At 42.8% G+C, this 16,643-nt stretch overlaps 1 protein-coding gene across 9 annotated transcripts in view; it reads left to right on the forward strand.

Moving 5' to 3' along the window:
• Window positions 1–16,643, forward strand: part of ETV6 (ETS variant transcription factor 6) — a 223,291-nt gene that overhangs the window by 161,286 nt on the left and 45,362 nt on the right. For all 9 annotated transcript variants that reach the window (XR_011497154.1, XM_070495069.1, XM_014845595.3 and 6 more), the window contains one exon: window positions 11,229–11,393. Coding sequence is in view for 8 of the 9 variants with exons in the window: in XM_070495069.1 (XP_070351170.1) it covers window positions 11,229–11,393 (165 nt within the window). In the remaining variant the exon portion in view is untranslated. The remainder of the gene's footprint in view (window positions 1–11,228; window positions 11,394–16,643) is intronic.

Below are 16,643 nucleotides of genomic sequence, written 5' to 3' on the forward strand. Positions count from 1 at the left end.
ATTCAGTGATAATAGGGACCGACCATCTCCATCCTCATAAAAGGGATTCTGCTTTTTAAAGTTTGCCAGGAGTAAAGAGAACTCAGGAGGGAAGGGACCAGGGCGCAGCTGAACCACATAAGGGGAAGCCTCTCCATGCCAGTGATCAGGCAGAGCAGCCCCCAGCCAGAATGAGAATGAGTTCTGCTCTTGTTACACTTTGCAAAGGAATGTTCTGTAGCCTGTGGCGGACACAAGAGGTGATCCTGTGTGGTTTAAAAGACCAAGAAGGGAGAGAAAGGAAATTCATTCTTCTTGATTCAGACACCCATCGTAGATCACCTGTGTTCTGTGGGTCATGCGGATCCAGTAGGATCTTCGTGCGCTCTGTACCCTATCCATTTCCACTGAGGATGAAAAACCCTTGCACCAGCTTTCCACGAGCAGTTTCAACTGCTCACTAAATCTATTTGAGGAACGTTTCAACTCTGAATATGTATTTTCCTACCTTTTCTTTCTTCTTAAAATTAGGCTACTTTGTGTACATAATATCAGTAAATTTGAAAATAAAATGTATCTTTCTGCCCCGCAATATGAGAAATTCTGCCTTTAATTGCCTCTTTTCTTTAGAAATTTGTCTTTCAATACTCTCTCTTTGCGCAGCCCAGTTGCCCCGCTGTTCATGAATTAACATAATTTGCTAGTAAAGTGATTAAACTTCACTAGGATGAATAAAGGCTTACAATATGTTAGCAACGATTTCTGAAATACTTGAGGAAGGGCCACTCGATATTTAAGGTCAGTTGTGTACATTTCATAAGGAAATGGCACCCAGAGTCACCTTTCATCATTTCATCCTCCCTTCCTTTGGAGTAAGAGGCGGGTACCCTTCCTGCGTCTCTCTTCTCTCTTTCTTCCCAAAATATCAGGAGAGAGGTGTGTGTGTTTCTCCTCTCAAACCTATTTTGGTTTTTGCATTATATCACTAGTATATATTGTCAGACCCATTTGCATACACAAGACTAAAAAATTCTAAACTGAAAAAAAAAAATTCTAAACTGATTCTCCAGGAGTCCATAAATAAACTTGGGCTACTCCATAAACTTTGAAATTGCAAGCAAATATGGCAGGTGTGCACATGCCTATGCATTTCAAAAGAAGGCCACTATCTCTCACCGCATTCTCAAATGCAAATATCTCAAAGGGATCCGTTACCTCCAAAACTTAGGGAGTACCTCTCTGGTGTGTCCCCATCTGCGTTATCACTACACCCTCCCTATCATCTCTCTTTTTGAATGTAACTTTAGTTAAAATGTTGATATTTTGTTCATCCTGAATTTTTTATATTTATTTTGCTTTTTTAAATAATGCATTAAACTGTTATTATTTTTCACAATTATTGGGTTTTTTCGCACTACCTTAAATTTTGCATCTGAGATAAGTGCCTCGCGTGCCTCCCCGTAGTCCTGGACCTGAGTGGGCTCCTAACCCCGCCTGCCTTCCTCCGGCCTCTCACCTGCTCCAGGCCTTTCTCTCTCTCCTCCTGGGCCACATTCCCCATCTGCACACCGGTGATGCCAGCCCTCCCCTTAAAGCCCTTGGCTAGGCTCGGAGCTCCTGCCAGAGGCTTCACACAGCTTCAGGAACCCTTGCTCCAGCTTCTGAGGCTCCAGTGAGCTGCAGAAAGTATTTTAGTCTCCTTGAGACATGTGACAAAGTACAGCTAACCTGCTATCCCGTCTCTGTCCTATGCACCCCCTAAAACTGCACTGAGCACTTCTTGTGGACCAGGCACAGTGCAAAGTCTTTATATGGATTATCTCATTTCATACTTAAATTTGCCAAAAGAGTTTGGTACTCTTCTTGGCCCCATTTTACTGCTGGGCAAACTGAGGTTCAGAGATGTAATATACCCATGGCCACTGAACAAGTGGGTGGCAGGACCAGTATTGAACTCAGGATTATCTGATTCCCAAACCCAAGTTTTTATCTAAAATATTACATGCCTCTTGCCACATTGGGCTTGTGGCCCAAAAACAGAAATGGGAAGGAATATTATAAGTCATGTTTGTGAGAGTGAGTGGCAGGCCTCAGGCCAGTTTTGCTGTCAACAGGTTTGCTGATAAAAACCCCTTTGTGAATAAAACTGAGTGAAAGCCAGAAAAATCCACAAAATGAAGTTTATAAGAAAAAAATTATTCGAGGAAATTGAATATGACTTTGGGTCTAAACATGAACATATAGGATTCTTGCTCCTGGGTTTTGGCTGAAAGACCTGAGTCTACCTTCCAACCTTCGCTTGGAAGCTGTGTGCTGAGATGCAGGGTAACCTTGAGGACAAAAATAGGAAATGTTTTGGAACTTCCAATTCCCTAGTGACAGAATTTGTGTGCTGAAAGCAGTTGTGATCAAATAGCACAGCCAAGGTTAGAAGCAGACCCCCAGGAACGAGAACGCCAGAGTTTGTCAGAGTCTATCCAAGACCAGAGTGGGAGCGTGGAGGACACGGGTCCAGCCCATGGGGAAGGGGAAGGGAAAGGAGTCAGAAAAGTCCCCTGGAAGGTGCTCTGAGAAGCAGCTGGAAGGGCTCTGAGGATAGTTTGTTTTATTTTGGAGGGTCTGTTTATTCTAAAGTAAACCTTGCCTGCTGCACCCCCTTTGCAGAGGTCTGAAGGGGCTCTTTGGGCCCTGCTCAGGGTTCTGGATCTACGGCTAAACCAGACCTGCCATGAGAAGTTGAGTTTCTGGTTTATTATTCCTAGTTCCTGTGCATTTTAGAGTGCAAGGGGCTTTTGTAGCTACTATTCCCTTTGCAGAGGAAGTTCACTGGACTGATACAGAGGACCTGGAGCTGGAGTTTTGCTCCTAGGCCCATTGTGACTTTGGGAAAGTCCCTCAACCTGTCTGAGCTTCAGTTTCTTCTGCAAATATACTTGTGCCAGCCTTAGCTCCCTCACAGAATAGTTGCTGGGATGACATGGATGTGGAAGCATCTGGTCATGTAAAGAACTGCGTAGATCTGAAGTGTGCTACGTGATGAGAATAGTGGTGGGTGGGAGAGCAATGGCAGTCACAGCCTGCAGAGCTGGCCCACAGATGGATTACCTAGTGTTGGGGATCTTTGGCCCCAATATGACATTACTAGGGGCCCATTGTGTGCCAAGTATGATGTGAGAATCACTGAGCAATCCCCTTCAGCTACATGCGTGAACATTTTAACATTTAACACATGCAGTTAAAAGTTGGCAATTTTGTCTGCTGGAAGGTAGAAGAAACAATAAGGGGCACTGCCAACTTCCACTCAAGTCTGACAGATAAGGAGCAATTGGTTGGCAAATAGAAATGATGGGAACTTTGATGAGAATGAAAACATCATCTTACAGCTGGGGAAGGGAAATGAAAGGTATGATCAGATGTGTTTTCTTGACTTGAAGAAGGCATGTTTTAAAAATTTAGAGAAAAAGTACCTATGGTCCCATGATCTGAAATGCTGAAACACGAGTCAAGAGAGTTAGGGTGCTCTTGAAAATAACATTCTGACACATCAACAACTGCACCTGGCACTTATTGGGATGAGAAGGGAGAAAGACAACGAAAGAATTTGATGAGGCTGTAGTGGGGGCATTCTCTGATGAGCTCAATTTTTAAATAGGTTTGTTTTAAACATAAAAGTAACACATGCTTAATGTAGAGAATTGAGAAATAAAAAATCAAAAGACGGCAGTAAACATCACCTGTAATTCCATTGAGCGACAGTTGCCGTTAATATTTTTATGTTTCACTATATTTTTCTGTGCATTGTTTGAGATTATATATGTACGCATGCTATTTTAAAAGATGTGTAGAGTGGATGAAAGAAAAACTTACTGAAAAGAAAAATATGAAAGAGAGCTTTTTAGATCTAGAATGTTAAAACTAAGTGAGTTGACAACTATGGAAGGTGCTTAAGCAAACTGTGTTGGGGGATTAAGAATAAGTCTGGTATCAGCATGCAGATTGGAATGATGGAGCGACATTAACAAATGGCAAGGAAAAACCAAAACTTCAGCTTCTCTCTTTCTTCCCTCTCTTCCATCAAAGAGGATGATCGTCAGACTGAAACAGGTAGCGCAGACATTGTCATAAGGGAATTGAAGCCCAAGATGGGTGACTTGATTGTAAAAGCGAATCTAAGTTGTTCCAAATAAATTCAAGGCTCTTGGCCCAGACAAATGACATCTCAGAATAGAGGAACTTACAAGGGTGAAACATAGGCCACTGGCAGTGATCCCTAAGGGTTCTGGGAAATGGAAGAGGGACTAAAAGAAAGAATCTGAGCCAATGTTTACCTGATATTCAGAATAGAACAGGAAAAAAGAGTGTACAGACTAAAAACGACTAAGCTGGTACTACTTACAGATGAAATTCAGGACAGATTTTCAAACATACATGTTATAAGGTCTTAGAGAAAAGTGATCCCTTAGGAGCCAAGCAGTGCTCCTTCTCCTCGTCTTCACACTCTTCAATAAGGTGCTTGTAGATTTTGTAGTCAATATGTTTCTGAATATCAGGAAAGCATTTCGTTTGAACTTCAGATGGTGCCTTTATGGCCAAATTTGGAAAATGTAGTCCCAATACCAGAGTATTTAGATGGATTGATAATTGAACACTTGTACCTAGAGGGAGCCAATAACTTGATCAGTATCCATCTGAAAGGAAGTGGCCGGTGTGTCACCAGAGTGCTCCCATCTCAGCCCTCAGCTAATCAGCACTTTGTCAGAACGTGTTGAGGTGACAGATGCTTATCAAAGTTGCAGATGATATGAAACTACAAAGTATAGATGATACTAGAAATAGATCCAAATCTGAAGAGACTGCAGCAGGCTGGAAGGATCGTGAAAAATCAAGATGAAATCTGATGTTGATTAGCATACATTCTTACATCTGGGTTCGAAACACCAGCTGTATATGTTCAGGGTAGGGTGACTGTAAAAACATTAATGGTAGTAATAGTAGAAAAACAATAGCTAACATTTATTAAGTGCTTGCTCTGTGACAGATACTGTCTGTCCTGTGTGTTTATATCATCATCATTTGTATAATCTTACTCTATACTAGCTCGATGTTATCTGCCAATTTGGTAGACATGTCATTTGTGATTCAGTGGTACTTACTTCACAGGTTGAAAGCTGTCCTCCATTTTCCAGATGAGGCAAGTGAGACACAGAGAGGTTAAATAACTTGTCCGAGGTCACACAGCTGGGAAATGGAGTTTCCATGCCGGTGCTCAGTGCCAGCATGCATAACCACTGTGAAAGTTCACATACTCGCTGGAACTTTTCTCTCTCTCTCTTTTAAATCATGAATTTAATTTGATGTCCTGCCAAAATACCAAATAAACTTAGACAGGGAGGCAGGAAGTTAATAAATACAGACTTTGACCTAGACCAGCTGGGTTCAACTGTTGGCTCTTTCGTTGGGTGTGAGACTTTGGCCAAGTCACTGAACTTCCCTGTCTCTTGCTTTCTCCTCTGTAAATAGGGAGGGAGAAGGTTTCTGCTGTACGGGATTGCTGCGGGAGTCAGATGAGTTCTGCACAGAGAGCAGTTAGAATAGTGCCTGGCACGCAGTCAGCAGCTTTGCTTGTTATTATTTGCTTGTGTTTGCTGTTATTATTAGGAATAATAATTTCCTTGAGAAGCAGTATGATGGGGTGTTCGGAGTTGGGACTGTGGGCCCAGACCACCTGGGTCTCAATCCAGGCGCCACCATTTCCGTTGGTGTGTGCTGCAGTTTTCTCATCTGTAAATAAGAGTAATCGTCACTCTAGTGCAGAGTCAGTGTAAGTGCTCAGGAATCGGTAGCTCTCATTATCAACAGAAGTGTGTTGTCCAGAGAAAGAAAGCTTCTTGTTCTGCCTCTGGCACCGTGTTTAGGGATGGGAGCTGAGTGGGACCTCCCTCCGGAGGAAGCAGGCGGGTCAGTGAGAGTCTAAACACTGCAGTACGGAACTTATGTTTGGACCAGTTAAGGACGTTTAGTCTGAAGGCAAGATGACTAAGTGAGGAAGGGATAACTGTCCTCACGTACATCAAGGTTACGGAATTGTGCTGGGTCATTGAGTCAAGTTGTGGGACGACATGAGATATTGGGAAGAGTCAGGGATCCTGGGGCAGCAATTAACTTTTCCTGGTTTCGGTTTCCTGACGAGTAAGATGGAGGGGCGTTGGGGGGGTTGGACTCGATCGGCTCCGTGGTGTCTTCTGTCTTTCACATTTTGTGATTCTATCCTCTAAGCCATAGAATCTTAGCAAATTCCTGTTTAAACAGAAAGTTTGGGACAAAGGGTGTTTTTGTTGAAGGTATTCTATAGCAAAAGAGCTCAAACTGAGTATTGTTCAAACCCTTAGAATCATCTAATGACTCTGAGCCCCCTCTTTCCTCTTCTATTAAACTGAAATGAGAATACAACTGATTTCGCAGGGTTTTTATGAGAACTGCATGAGGTGATACGTGTGAAAGCACTTTGCCATAGCCGGGTTATAACTTTTCCAAGAATTAGAATATAATAAAACACTCTTAAGCGCTAAACTCTTATTTAAAGTAATTTAATCTGTTTTCTGTGATTCAGAAGTTCCTTCAGGAAGTTACAAAATCTCAGGGTCATCACTGTGAGCATGGAGTAGTTCTGTAGAAAAAAGATCCTGGTTGCTTGTGTTCTTTGGTTTTTAGGATTCAAATTAAATGGGAGCGTATTGACTGTATTACACCCAGAAGGGAACAGAGATCACAGACTGTAAGCCCCTCATTGTACATATGAAGTCACTGAGCCAAAGAGAAACTGAGTGGCCTGCCCAGAATCACACGTTAATTAATGGCAGATCTGGGAGTAAAATCCTGGCTCCTGACTGCCAGCATGCTTTTCATTGTTAATTTAAACATAACTCAGAAAGTCTGAAACGGAGCTAAGAATATACTGATGAATGTGGCTGCTCCTTTGAACATGGAATCGAAGAAATATTAGAAGGAAGTTTAAGGGCCTGGGTGTGTTGTTGAAGGGTACGGCAGCTGGACCTGGATTTGACCTGCTTCGGGAAAAAAGTGTGGTGAAATTTTTAGTCATTTTCTTTTCCTCTTTTTTTTTTTTTTTTTTTTTGTGGTGAGGAGATTTGGCCCTGAGCTAACATCTGTTTCCAATCTTACTCTTTTTGCTTGAGGAAGATAGTCCCTGAGCTAACATCTGTGCTAGTCTTCCTTTATTTGGTATGTGGGACGCCACCACGGCATGGCTTGATGGGCTGTATTAGGTCTGCATGTGGGATTTGAACCTATGAACCCCTGGCCACTGAAGCAGAGGGCACAAACTTAACCACTGTGCCACCAGGCCAGCCCCTTTAGTCATTTTCTTAATCATAGCAGTTCATTTCTTCTGTACAAAATTCTTCTGAAATATGCTCTGAAATTAATTGACATTAAAAATGCGAGTCTTAGTATGGCTCTCACAGGCTTGTTTTGTGTACAGGGAGTAGCAAAACATGGGTGCAGAATAATGGTCTCTCTCCTTTTTCTTTTTACTAATGATCGTTAACATCTCTATTCTTCACCTCTGTTGAGTTAAAGTTGCAAGAGGTAACTGTGACACCAGGTAGATGCTGTATGTTCCTCCCTTGTCTTGCCCATGTGGCTTCTGTTACTTTAGCAGCTGTGAGCTCCGAAGTCTCAAGACCAGTGTTATGAGCAGTGAGCGTCTATGAGCAAGTAGCCGTTGAAGGCAGCACTTTATTCCTGGATGCGTTAAAAGCAGAGTGCCACCTACACCCCTCCTCTTCCCATTTATACATCTATTTCTAGATCTACAGGGATCTACAGATTTTTTGCTCTATTTTTAGTCTGTTGATAACTTGAGAAAGCCTCCAAGGATCAAAGTCTTGGATGGGGAGGATTCAGTTCACTCAGTCTTCTCTGAAGCCCTAAAAGATGTGGAAAATCAATCTCAATTCTGAGTCACAGTATGACGGATAAGAGCACAGACTCTGAAGCCAGACTGCCTGGGTTCGGATCTCAGCTCCTCTTGTTACAGCGGGCCGTTGACCTTGGGCAAATGCCTTAAATGCACCATGCCATGATCTGAAACCCTTTCTCATAGGGTCGTTGTGAGCATGCAGTTAAATGAACTAATGTGTATAAAGTGCTTAGAATAGTGCTAGATGATAGAGGTGCTTAATAAATGACTATTAAGTAAATTAAATGGTCCTGATAAGACCCGAGTTGCCTGTGTCCAAGGCTGTATTCGGTTTAGATGCTGTAACACTCTGGCCATAGGGCCCTTTGGTTTGAAGAAAGGGGACTTCTTTTTCCTTAGTTAGAATTGGTTACACCACAACCTTTTTATTCTATTGAATTAAAAAGGAAACAGCCCTGAGACTTGACTTTGAACACCAAAGTTCATCAAGCCTCTTTCCAGCTCAGTGAATGTGTCCACCTTCTCTCTTTATGCTAACGGGAGAGCAGTGACTGATGAATTTAGTGAGTGGCCTCAGACAGGGAGCTTGCTCTGCCAGGGTCACATTTATGAAACTTCTGAGATTGCCATGGTATTCCCTGGACTGACTGTAATTCACTGGGTCCCTTTTGCACACAAGCCCAGAGCATTCACCTCGGTTCCTGGCGAGGGGGTTTCCGCCTGGTGGCTCTGCTTGCTTCAGGGGCTGGCCTGTGGGAGAGATTAATGGGAAGTGAAAAGAGAAACTGTCGTTCTTAACCAGCAGGGCTGTTTGGAGTGTGGGACTCTTCTTGTATTTAGGGAAAAGATTACTCATGAGTATTTTCTTCCATAGAATATAAAGAACCTCAAATTACTACTTGCGTCCCCCACCCCCTTCTCACCCGCCTCCCTCCGTTTCAGTGAATCCTCTGCAGAAACTTCAGCATTTTACTCTCGTTTCCCCTCCTGAGCGGGATTCAGTTCTGTATTTGCTGTGGCACTTGCACTTCCAATAAGCTGCCTCATAGTTTTTCCTGTTTCTGACTGAGCATCTTCTGCTCTGTGGCGCTCTCACCACCAGGTGCTTTCCTAGACCAAGCTTGACTGGAACCTCACATTTGTCCCCTAACGACTGACTGTACTCATACTCCTCCTGTGAAGGAGAGGAGGGGAAAAGTCCCTAATAACAATCACCATGCTGTTCCTGTTCAAAGGTCACACTGTTGACAATAGGAAGTAAGCTTTAAGGGTTTTACCAGTTCAAAAGTAGAGATTTTGCTGAGCCATCCTCACGCCCACTCCCACCTCCCTGTGATGCCAGAAGTGCGTTTTCAAAGTCATTGAAAAGAGTTAGGACACCTCCTGTATCCAAGGACCATTTTTAATAGGCCTTGCTTCTTGGCCTAGTAAGAGTCAAAAACAAAACCTTGAATTTTTTAGGGGCCATGTTTTATTCTAAAGATCATAGAGCAGTAACATACTACATTATTATTTTATAATGCTACCTTTTTCCATATAAAAAAATCATAAAACTTAAAAACCAAGAAAAAAAACCCTCTTAAATGCCCGTCTTTAATTATTCCAGTGCCCGTAGGTAGTTCTTTATTAGCGCCCTACATGATGGACTGGTTTCCAAGGGTCTTCCACAGAGTTCAAGGAAGCCAGCTACCATTATTTAAAACTAGGCTTTGCAAAGGAGCCACCTGGAAGAGAGAGCCACCTGGAAGAGACAGAGGTCCTGGACCTTCTCCACAGGATCGGAACCATTCTTTTCCCCAGTCCACCAAGGAGGAGGAGCAACCCACCCAAGGAGACCAGACGTTCTTTGTCATAGCTGATTCAAGGATGAAAGGAGATTCTTTTCAGGGTCAAATTGAAGGACACTTTTATAACATACTCATTGGAGTCTCGTTAGCAAGTTTAAGTAACTAAGTAGAGAGACTGAAGTTCCTCTTAGCCCACACTGATTCCATTGTATTTGAACTATTAATTCTCACAATACGATTTTAGAGAGTAGAGCTCTGTTGAGTCTCTGGCTTCTAAGACCCCAGAGAGCTTTGCTCATATGCATTGTATCTCTTATATTTACCATATTGGAAATTAAAGCTGAGAATTTAAAGAATATTTGTTAACTTGCTGAAAAATAATAAGCCAAGCATATGTTAGCATAATTATATATTTATGAGTATATTTTCCAAAACAGAAAAAAAAAATCAGAAGAATGGCTCTGTGCTACATTTTTGCTAGTCTCTTTCCTGTCTAGCTTCATTGAAGATGGCTGGATTCTCATATCTGTTGTAGTATCACATGTTGTATAGCCTCTAGAAAATTCCACTGTATGTTCATAGAAGAATGAGAGTGGAAAAGGGCAGATAACCTTTTAATGTTGTTATGGAAGGAGTTTTAACTTCATAGACATCTTGAAAAGGTCTTGGGAACCCTAAGGGGTCCACAGATCACACTTTGAGAACCGCTGTTCTAAACCACTTGGAATGATGTAGCAAAGATTTCCCACAACTGCAAAATAAAATAAAAATATAGACTTTCAGTCAGGCTTCCAGACAGAGACGCAGCCTGATCCACCCTCTCAGCCTCAGCCCTCCCTTTGACCCACTTCTGTACCACTCAGAGTCCAAGTACCACCCCTACCCGGAAGTTCTACCGTGAGCAAGTAGAATAAAAAGGCAAAAGACCTTTTATCCTTACCTTGCCCTCTCCTTCCCAGAGGCTCGCCTCATCGTTTCCCAGAGGCTGACTGAATAGCTCTTCCTGGAAGAAGTTTCAGGGAACACTTCATTATTTGGCAGCTCTGGAAGGTCAAGCCCAGCTCTGGAGCATTCTCACTTCAAAAGGACGTTGGGCTACAGTCAGATCAGCTCTGATCCTAAGGTCTCCTCCAAAGCACGTTGACATCGTCGTGACTCAACCCCCTTAGATGCTTCAGGCCACCCCAGAGCTGCTCTTCCAGGACAGACCTGGTATCAAGACAGCTCCTGGCTGGGCAAGAAGGGGCAGGGCTCTGAGACTACAGTCCCTTAAAGACATGAAAAAGGATTTTTCTTTTTTTTTTTTTCATTTTGCCTCCAAATAAAAAGTTCATTTGATAGCACACTTTGGCGCTTATAATCTTGAGTTTTAACTCAAGTTTCAGAGTTGAATGTAAGGGCTGTTCAGACCTGGAGACTCAATTTCGTTAACCGTTCAGAAGTCTTTTCCCCTTATTCCTACTGTCTAACTGACGAGACCTTTCTCTCTCTTTCTTTCTGCCTTGCTCTCTCTCCAACAGGCTTGCAGCCAATTTACTGGAGCAGGGATGACGTAGCCCAGTGGCTCAAGTGGGCTGAAAATGAGTTTTCTTTAAGGCCAATTGACAGCAACACGTTTGAAATGAATGGCAAAGCTCTCCTGCTGCTGACCAAAGAGGACTTTCGCTATCGATCTCCTCATTCAGGTGAGAGTCTGGACTCGCGACACTGCTCCGCTTAGACAATCTGGGAGCCAGGGTTGGTCTTTGCTACCACTCATTCTGCAAAAGAAATCTCCGTGGTAGGCCACCATGAGCCCAAGGACAATGACCTAGCTCAGTAGAGGAAAGATCCTGGGGCCAGCCCCGTGGCCGAGTGGTTAAGCTCGCGCACTCCGCTGCGGCGGCCCAGGGATTCGCTGGTTCAGATCCCAGGCACGGACATGGCACTGCTTGTCAGGCCATGTTGAGGCAGCGTCCCACATGCCACAACTAGAATGACCTGCAACTAAGATATACAACTATCTACCAGGGGGGATTTGGGGAGATAAAGCAGAGAAGAAAAAAAAAAGCTTGGCCACAGTTGTTAGCTCAGGTGCCAATCTTTGAAGAAAAAAAAAAAGAAAGAAAGAAAGATCCTGCTGGTATAAGCCAGTTTGGGGGGAGAAGAGGAAGAATTTCCAGATCAAGGGGAAACTTTTAAGGTTAGAAGAAGGTACCCAGTTAAGACCTACAGACACTGGAACTTAAGGAATCTAGTTGTGTCACCAAATAAAGAAGAAAATGCATTCTGGTCCTTTCACTCTACCTTGCTCCTGATTCTGAAGACTTTTAAAAGAGATACTTGAGATGAGTGTAGCCTGTGAACTGCTCGGTTAAAAACAAAGACAGGAGACGGATGGCCTGGTGGCATAGTGGTAAGTTCGTGTGCTCCACTTTGGCGGCCCAGGGTTCACAGGTTCAGATCTGGGCAGGGACCTAACACCATTCATCAAGCCATGCTGTGGCAGCATCTGACATAAAGTAGAGGAAGGTTGGCACAGATGTTAGCTCAGGGCCAATCTTCCTCACAAAAAAAAAAGTAGAAGAAAAGAAAAGCAAAGACAGGAGAGGAAGGTCAGTGAGCACGACTGAGGAAGATGGTGTGGTTAGGAGAGTAGAAAGGAGGGAGCAGGAGATAAAGACTGGGAAAAGCATAGATCCTAGTGGCCAAGGCAAGTTTAGAAATGAATTCAAAGGGGTTCAGGGGATTTCCTTTGGAAGTAGTGAATGTTTTGAAGTAATGCATCGTGTAGCTTAGACAAATCCTGAAAAACACAAGTGGGGTTTCCTCAGGCTCATCTAACTAGGAAGATTTGTCAAAATAAGGGCTCCTAAGACCACGTGGGAAGATTTAATTCAGGAAGGAGCCTTGGTACCTGCAAAGTGTACCACTGACGTAGATAAGATTTCAAATATACTTTCCAATTTCATTCCTTAAACTTTGTGAATATTTAGAAGATAGCCATTTGGGAACTCCATATGTCAAAGGGGAATTTTGGTCTCGGGTTTGTGCCTCTCGAGAGGCTAGTTATTCAAGTACCAGTGGGCCCTCCTTCTATCATGTCTCATTGCGGCCCCCGACTTTGATGTAATTTGTCTGGTGGAGACCCTGTTTTTCTTGACAAAGGGCAAAGATCCTGCAAAAGGTGTTGGCATAGTCCCCAACTACATTCAACCCTTATTTACTCCTGGAGGCCTGCCAGAAGTTAATAAACTAACCGTCAGGAAGAAACGTCCCCCATCACAGGAGATGAGATAAGGATATAGAAGAGGACCTCCTCTGCTTTTCCCAATTGCAGCAGACAGTTTATATGAGGAAATGATAAAGGGGAAGTTTCCCCCAGAAGTGTAGATGTTATTGAAACTTGAAAGCTTATATCTCTGAAAAACAGATTATTTTTAAGGTTTTATAAGGGATACAAACATATCTGAAACATTTTGTCTCAAATCATTGATTCTTTCTGTAGTTGTAGAATAAGAAAACAGTAAAACAATCGGATATATAAATACAACTAACCTAAAAGGAACCTAAATAGTTCCTTTTAATTTAATGCAAAAATACTTCCCTTTTCTGTTCCAGTGGAAACTCAAAGATATTATACTCAAAGAGGCAAAGTTACCTATCTGGAGGAAAAGAACGCTAACTTGTTAGTGTTCCAGAGAAACCATTCATGTGAGACAAAGAGAGGAAAGCAGAGTGATATGTTTTGACTTGATTTAACTTAGACCTTGGGCAAGCTTTCCTCACTGAGTCTTTGCATTTCTCCCCTCATCATAGCTTGGGTGCTCCTTTTTGTTGCCGGTTTATTTTTCTCTCCACTGACCTCTCAACTTTACTTATGAAACTAGATTCTTTCTGCTAAAAGCTGAAATTAAGGATATGCAAAAGCCTGTCTATAGTTCCTTACCACTTTGTCAAGTCTTTGCCAGGCTGGGCCGTGTGGAAGACCACACGGGATCCTTCTGTCCAGTTAGAGAGACAGGATTGCATTGAACCTAAAGGCAGAAGGAAGCTGGAGAAGGGAGAGAGCAGAGTAGGATGGGCCTCATGAAAGAAGGAATGGAATATGAAGGAGGGGTGGAATTGAGTAGGTAGAGGGAAGGAGGAGAACATTCTGGTAATTGGAGCAGCATTAGCCTAGTATATTTGGGTGACAGTGAGAGAGCCCACGTGATGAATGGAAGACGCAGGAGGCAGGAAGGCCAGCTAAGGCTGATGCACTAGTCCAGACATGAGATGCTGTAGACGACAGTTAGGTGGGGGCAGTAGAAATTCGTTCCATGATTATTCCCTGAGCAACAGCATGCCAGAGGTACAGAAGTATGGGCTAAGGGAGTTGAAGGATAGGAGAGGCAGTCTCTAGCTGGATTGTTAAACGAAGCTCAGGGGTCTGCTAATGGAGTCAGACTTTGAAAGCTTTGAAAACAAGCCAGAGGGAGGTAAGGAAAGATATAAGGAGGTGTAGACAAGTTGATATGGAGGAGGAGTTCAAAGATAAGGCCACACAACCTAGGTCTTCCCTTTGCAACACTATTTGTCATCATTCATCAGACCTCCTGCACTTGTCTAATTGCCTCTCCGTATTTCAAGTTCTGCTCCTTTCTCCAGGAAAGCCTTCATCGACTCCCATTCCTACTTCCCTGATTCTGCCCCGCCTTCCTTTCCTCCACCTCTCCCTGCCTAAGTTTGGGTTAGGTGCTGTTCCTCTTGTATCCCAGAGCATTTCCTAATTGTGTCATGGCCCCTCACACACACACACACACACACACACACATATGCAGGCACGCACTATGTTATATGTGATTGTTTTCTATTCCACATCCCTCTCCTAGAGTAGACGGTTCAGTTTGAGCAGGGGTTGTGTCCTGTTCTGCTCTGTCTCCAGCATCTAGCACAGTGCGTGGCATCCAATTAGCACTCAATAAATACTGATTGAATTATGACCCAACTTCTTAATCTGGGTTTGGATTTTATTTTACAGGTAATGGGAAACCACTGAAAAGTTTTGATCAGGAGAATGATATGATTGGAGCTTTCCTTTTGGAACAGACTTTTCCCATCAGTGCATAGGGTGGATTCATTGGGTCACTAAAAGAAAGAAAGCTAGTTAGAATGCTATTGCTACAGTTCTGATGGGAGACACTGAAGTCCAGAACTGGATCACTGAGACCAAAATAATAGTACTTCAGGCATAGAGTGGTTAGCTAAAATAGGGAGCTGATTTGGAGGTAATGGGAAGAGTTCATTTTGGCCAAGCAATGCCAGGACATCCAAGAAAACATGTCCTCCTCTGCAGTTGGACATTTGAGGCAAGAGCCAGGCCAGAGCTGGGAATAATAGATGTGAGCGTCATCCCAATTACGTTGAACTGAGAATAAAGATCAATTTATACTGTAGGTAATTTAATTAAGGCATCAACCAGAAAGCCATGGACGGAATATCAAGGTGATACTGCTCATAGGGGCTACAAGAAGACATCACAAAACAAAGGAGTATTGTCAGAGGGTTTGGAAGACAGAACTAAGAAGGAGTTGAGAAGACCCTTCTCACAAAGTGGCCACACAGCAGAGTAGTGCAGGCATCATGGACCTGCTCGACTTCTCCTTAGGTAGAGACAAGATATACATAGAAGATCTTTTTTATCTCTCAGATGTAGCATTTGCCACCGCTGCTTCTGACCTGCGCTTTCTACTTAGCATTTGGTGTGGTAGATATCCTGCGGCCAGGTCCTACACACGGCTCTTCCACAGATCTCATCACTTCATTTGCCCTTATTTTCCTGTCCATAAAATGGGACTTTCACCATCTGACTCCTAAGCTCCCTTCAACTCTTAAGAGTTGAGCCCAACTTCAACCGCTGAGACAGTGTTAGCTTCTGGTAAACAGTACAACCTCCTACCCCACAGGCGGGAAATAAATACTTTGATCTCCTCAACCTGTATACCTTATAAAACTTAACTTCACCAATTTTTTTCCTATCTTTCCTTGAATCTTTTTTGCTTTCCAGGAGGAATGAGCTGCAGCATCTCACCAGTCATGGGGCTGATGGTATATAACAGAAGTATCTGGTTGCCCCATCACTATAAATGGGTGTTTGTAATTTCCTCCTGGCCTCACCCGGAGTTATGTTCTCTGTATATGGAAATGGCATTCCTTAACACAACTCATCTCGAACGTAGAGAGGAGAGAACGGGACTCGATAAATTATAATTACCTGAAATATTACGTACCTTAGGTCCAAATACGGCAGCCTCTGAATTCCACATTCTTCAACCAATTTAACAAACTACCCTTATCTTATCCACTTCCAGGACAAGGGTCCTCCATTTTCAACCTCTAGAAGCAGGGAACATTCAGAATGTGCTTTAAATAACTATATCATCTCCAAAGAGAAGATTTTAAGGTTGAAGATAAATGGGATATTTTCTTTGCAATATTCTTCCAGTCTGAGCATACAACAGGATGACAAATTTATAGCATTTGCAAAGCTAAAGAATAAGTATAAAGGAATCTCAATTTTAGAAAACCTCACCCAGACAGGATAATTTTACCTAGTCCTTGAGCACTAGATAGTTACCACATTAAATGGTCTGGGATGATTTAAATTCAAAGGAGTATTTGATTTCTTGACCACTTTCAGACCCTGAGAAAACACATCAATAAGAAGGAATAGACAAGTTAGCATTGATATTAACTCTTATTTAGGGTTATCCATTGCAAGACATGCAGGTGGAATGGATTTTTGTAACCATTATCTATATGAACAAAAAAACCACAGCTTATTATCAACTTAATTCATGTTGGACTTTCTATCAAGGCTGAAAAAAAGAAAAGGAAAATAAACATTTTTAAAGTTCCCTCACTTCAGCAATTTGGTACTGGGGACTTACTAAGTACATCAGTCTTTTAGTATA

This window comes from Equus asinus, chromosome 22 (genome assembly GCF_041296235.1).
Source record: "Equus asinus isolate D_3611 breed Donkey chromosome 22, EquAss-T2T_v2, whole genome shotgun sequence".
NCBI lineage: Eukaryota > Metazoa > Chordata > Mammalia > Perissodactyla > Equidae > Equus > Equus asinus.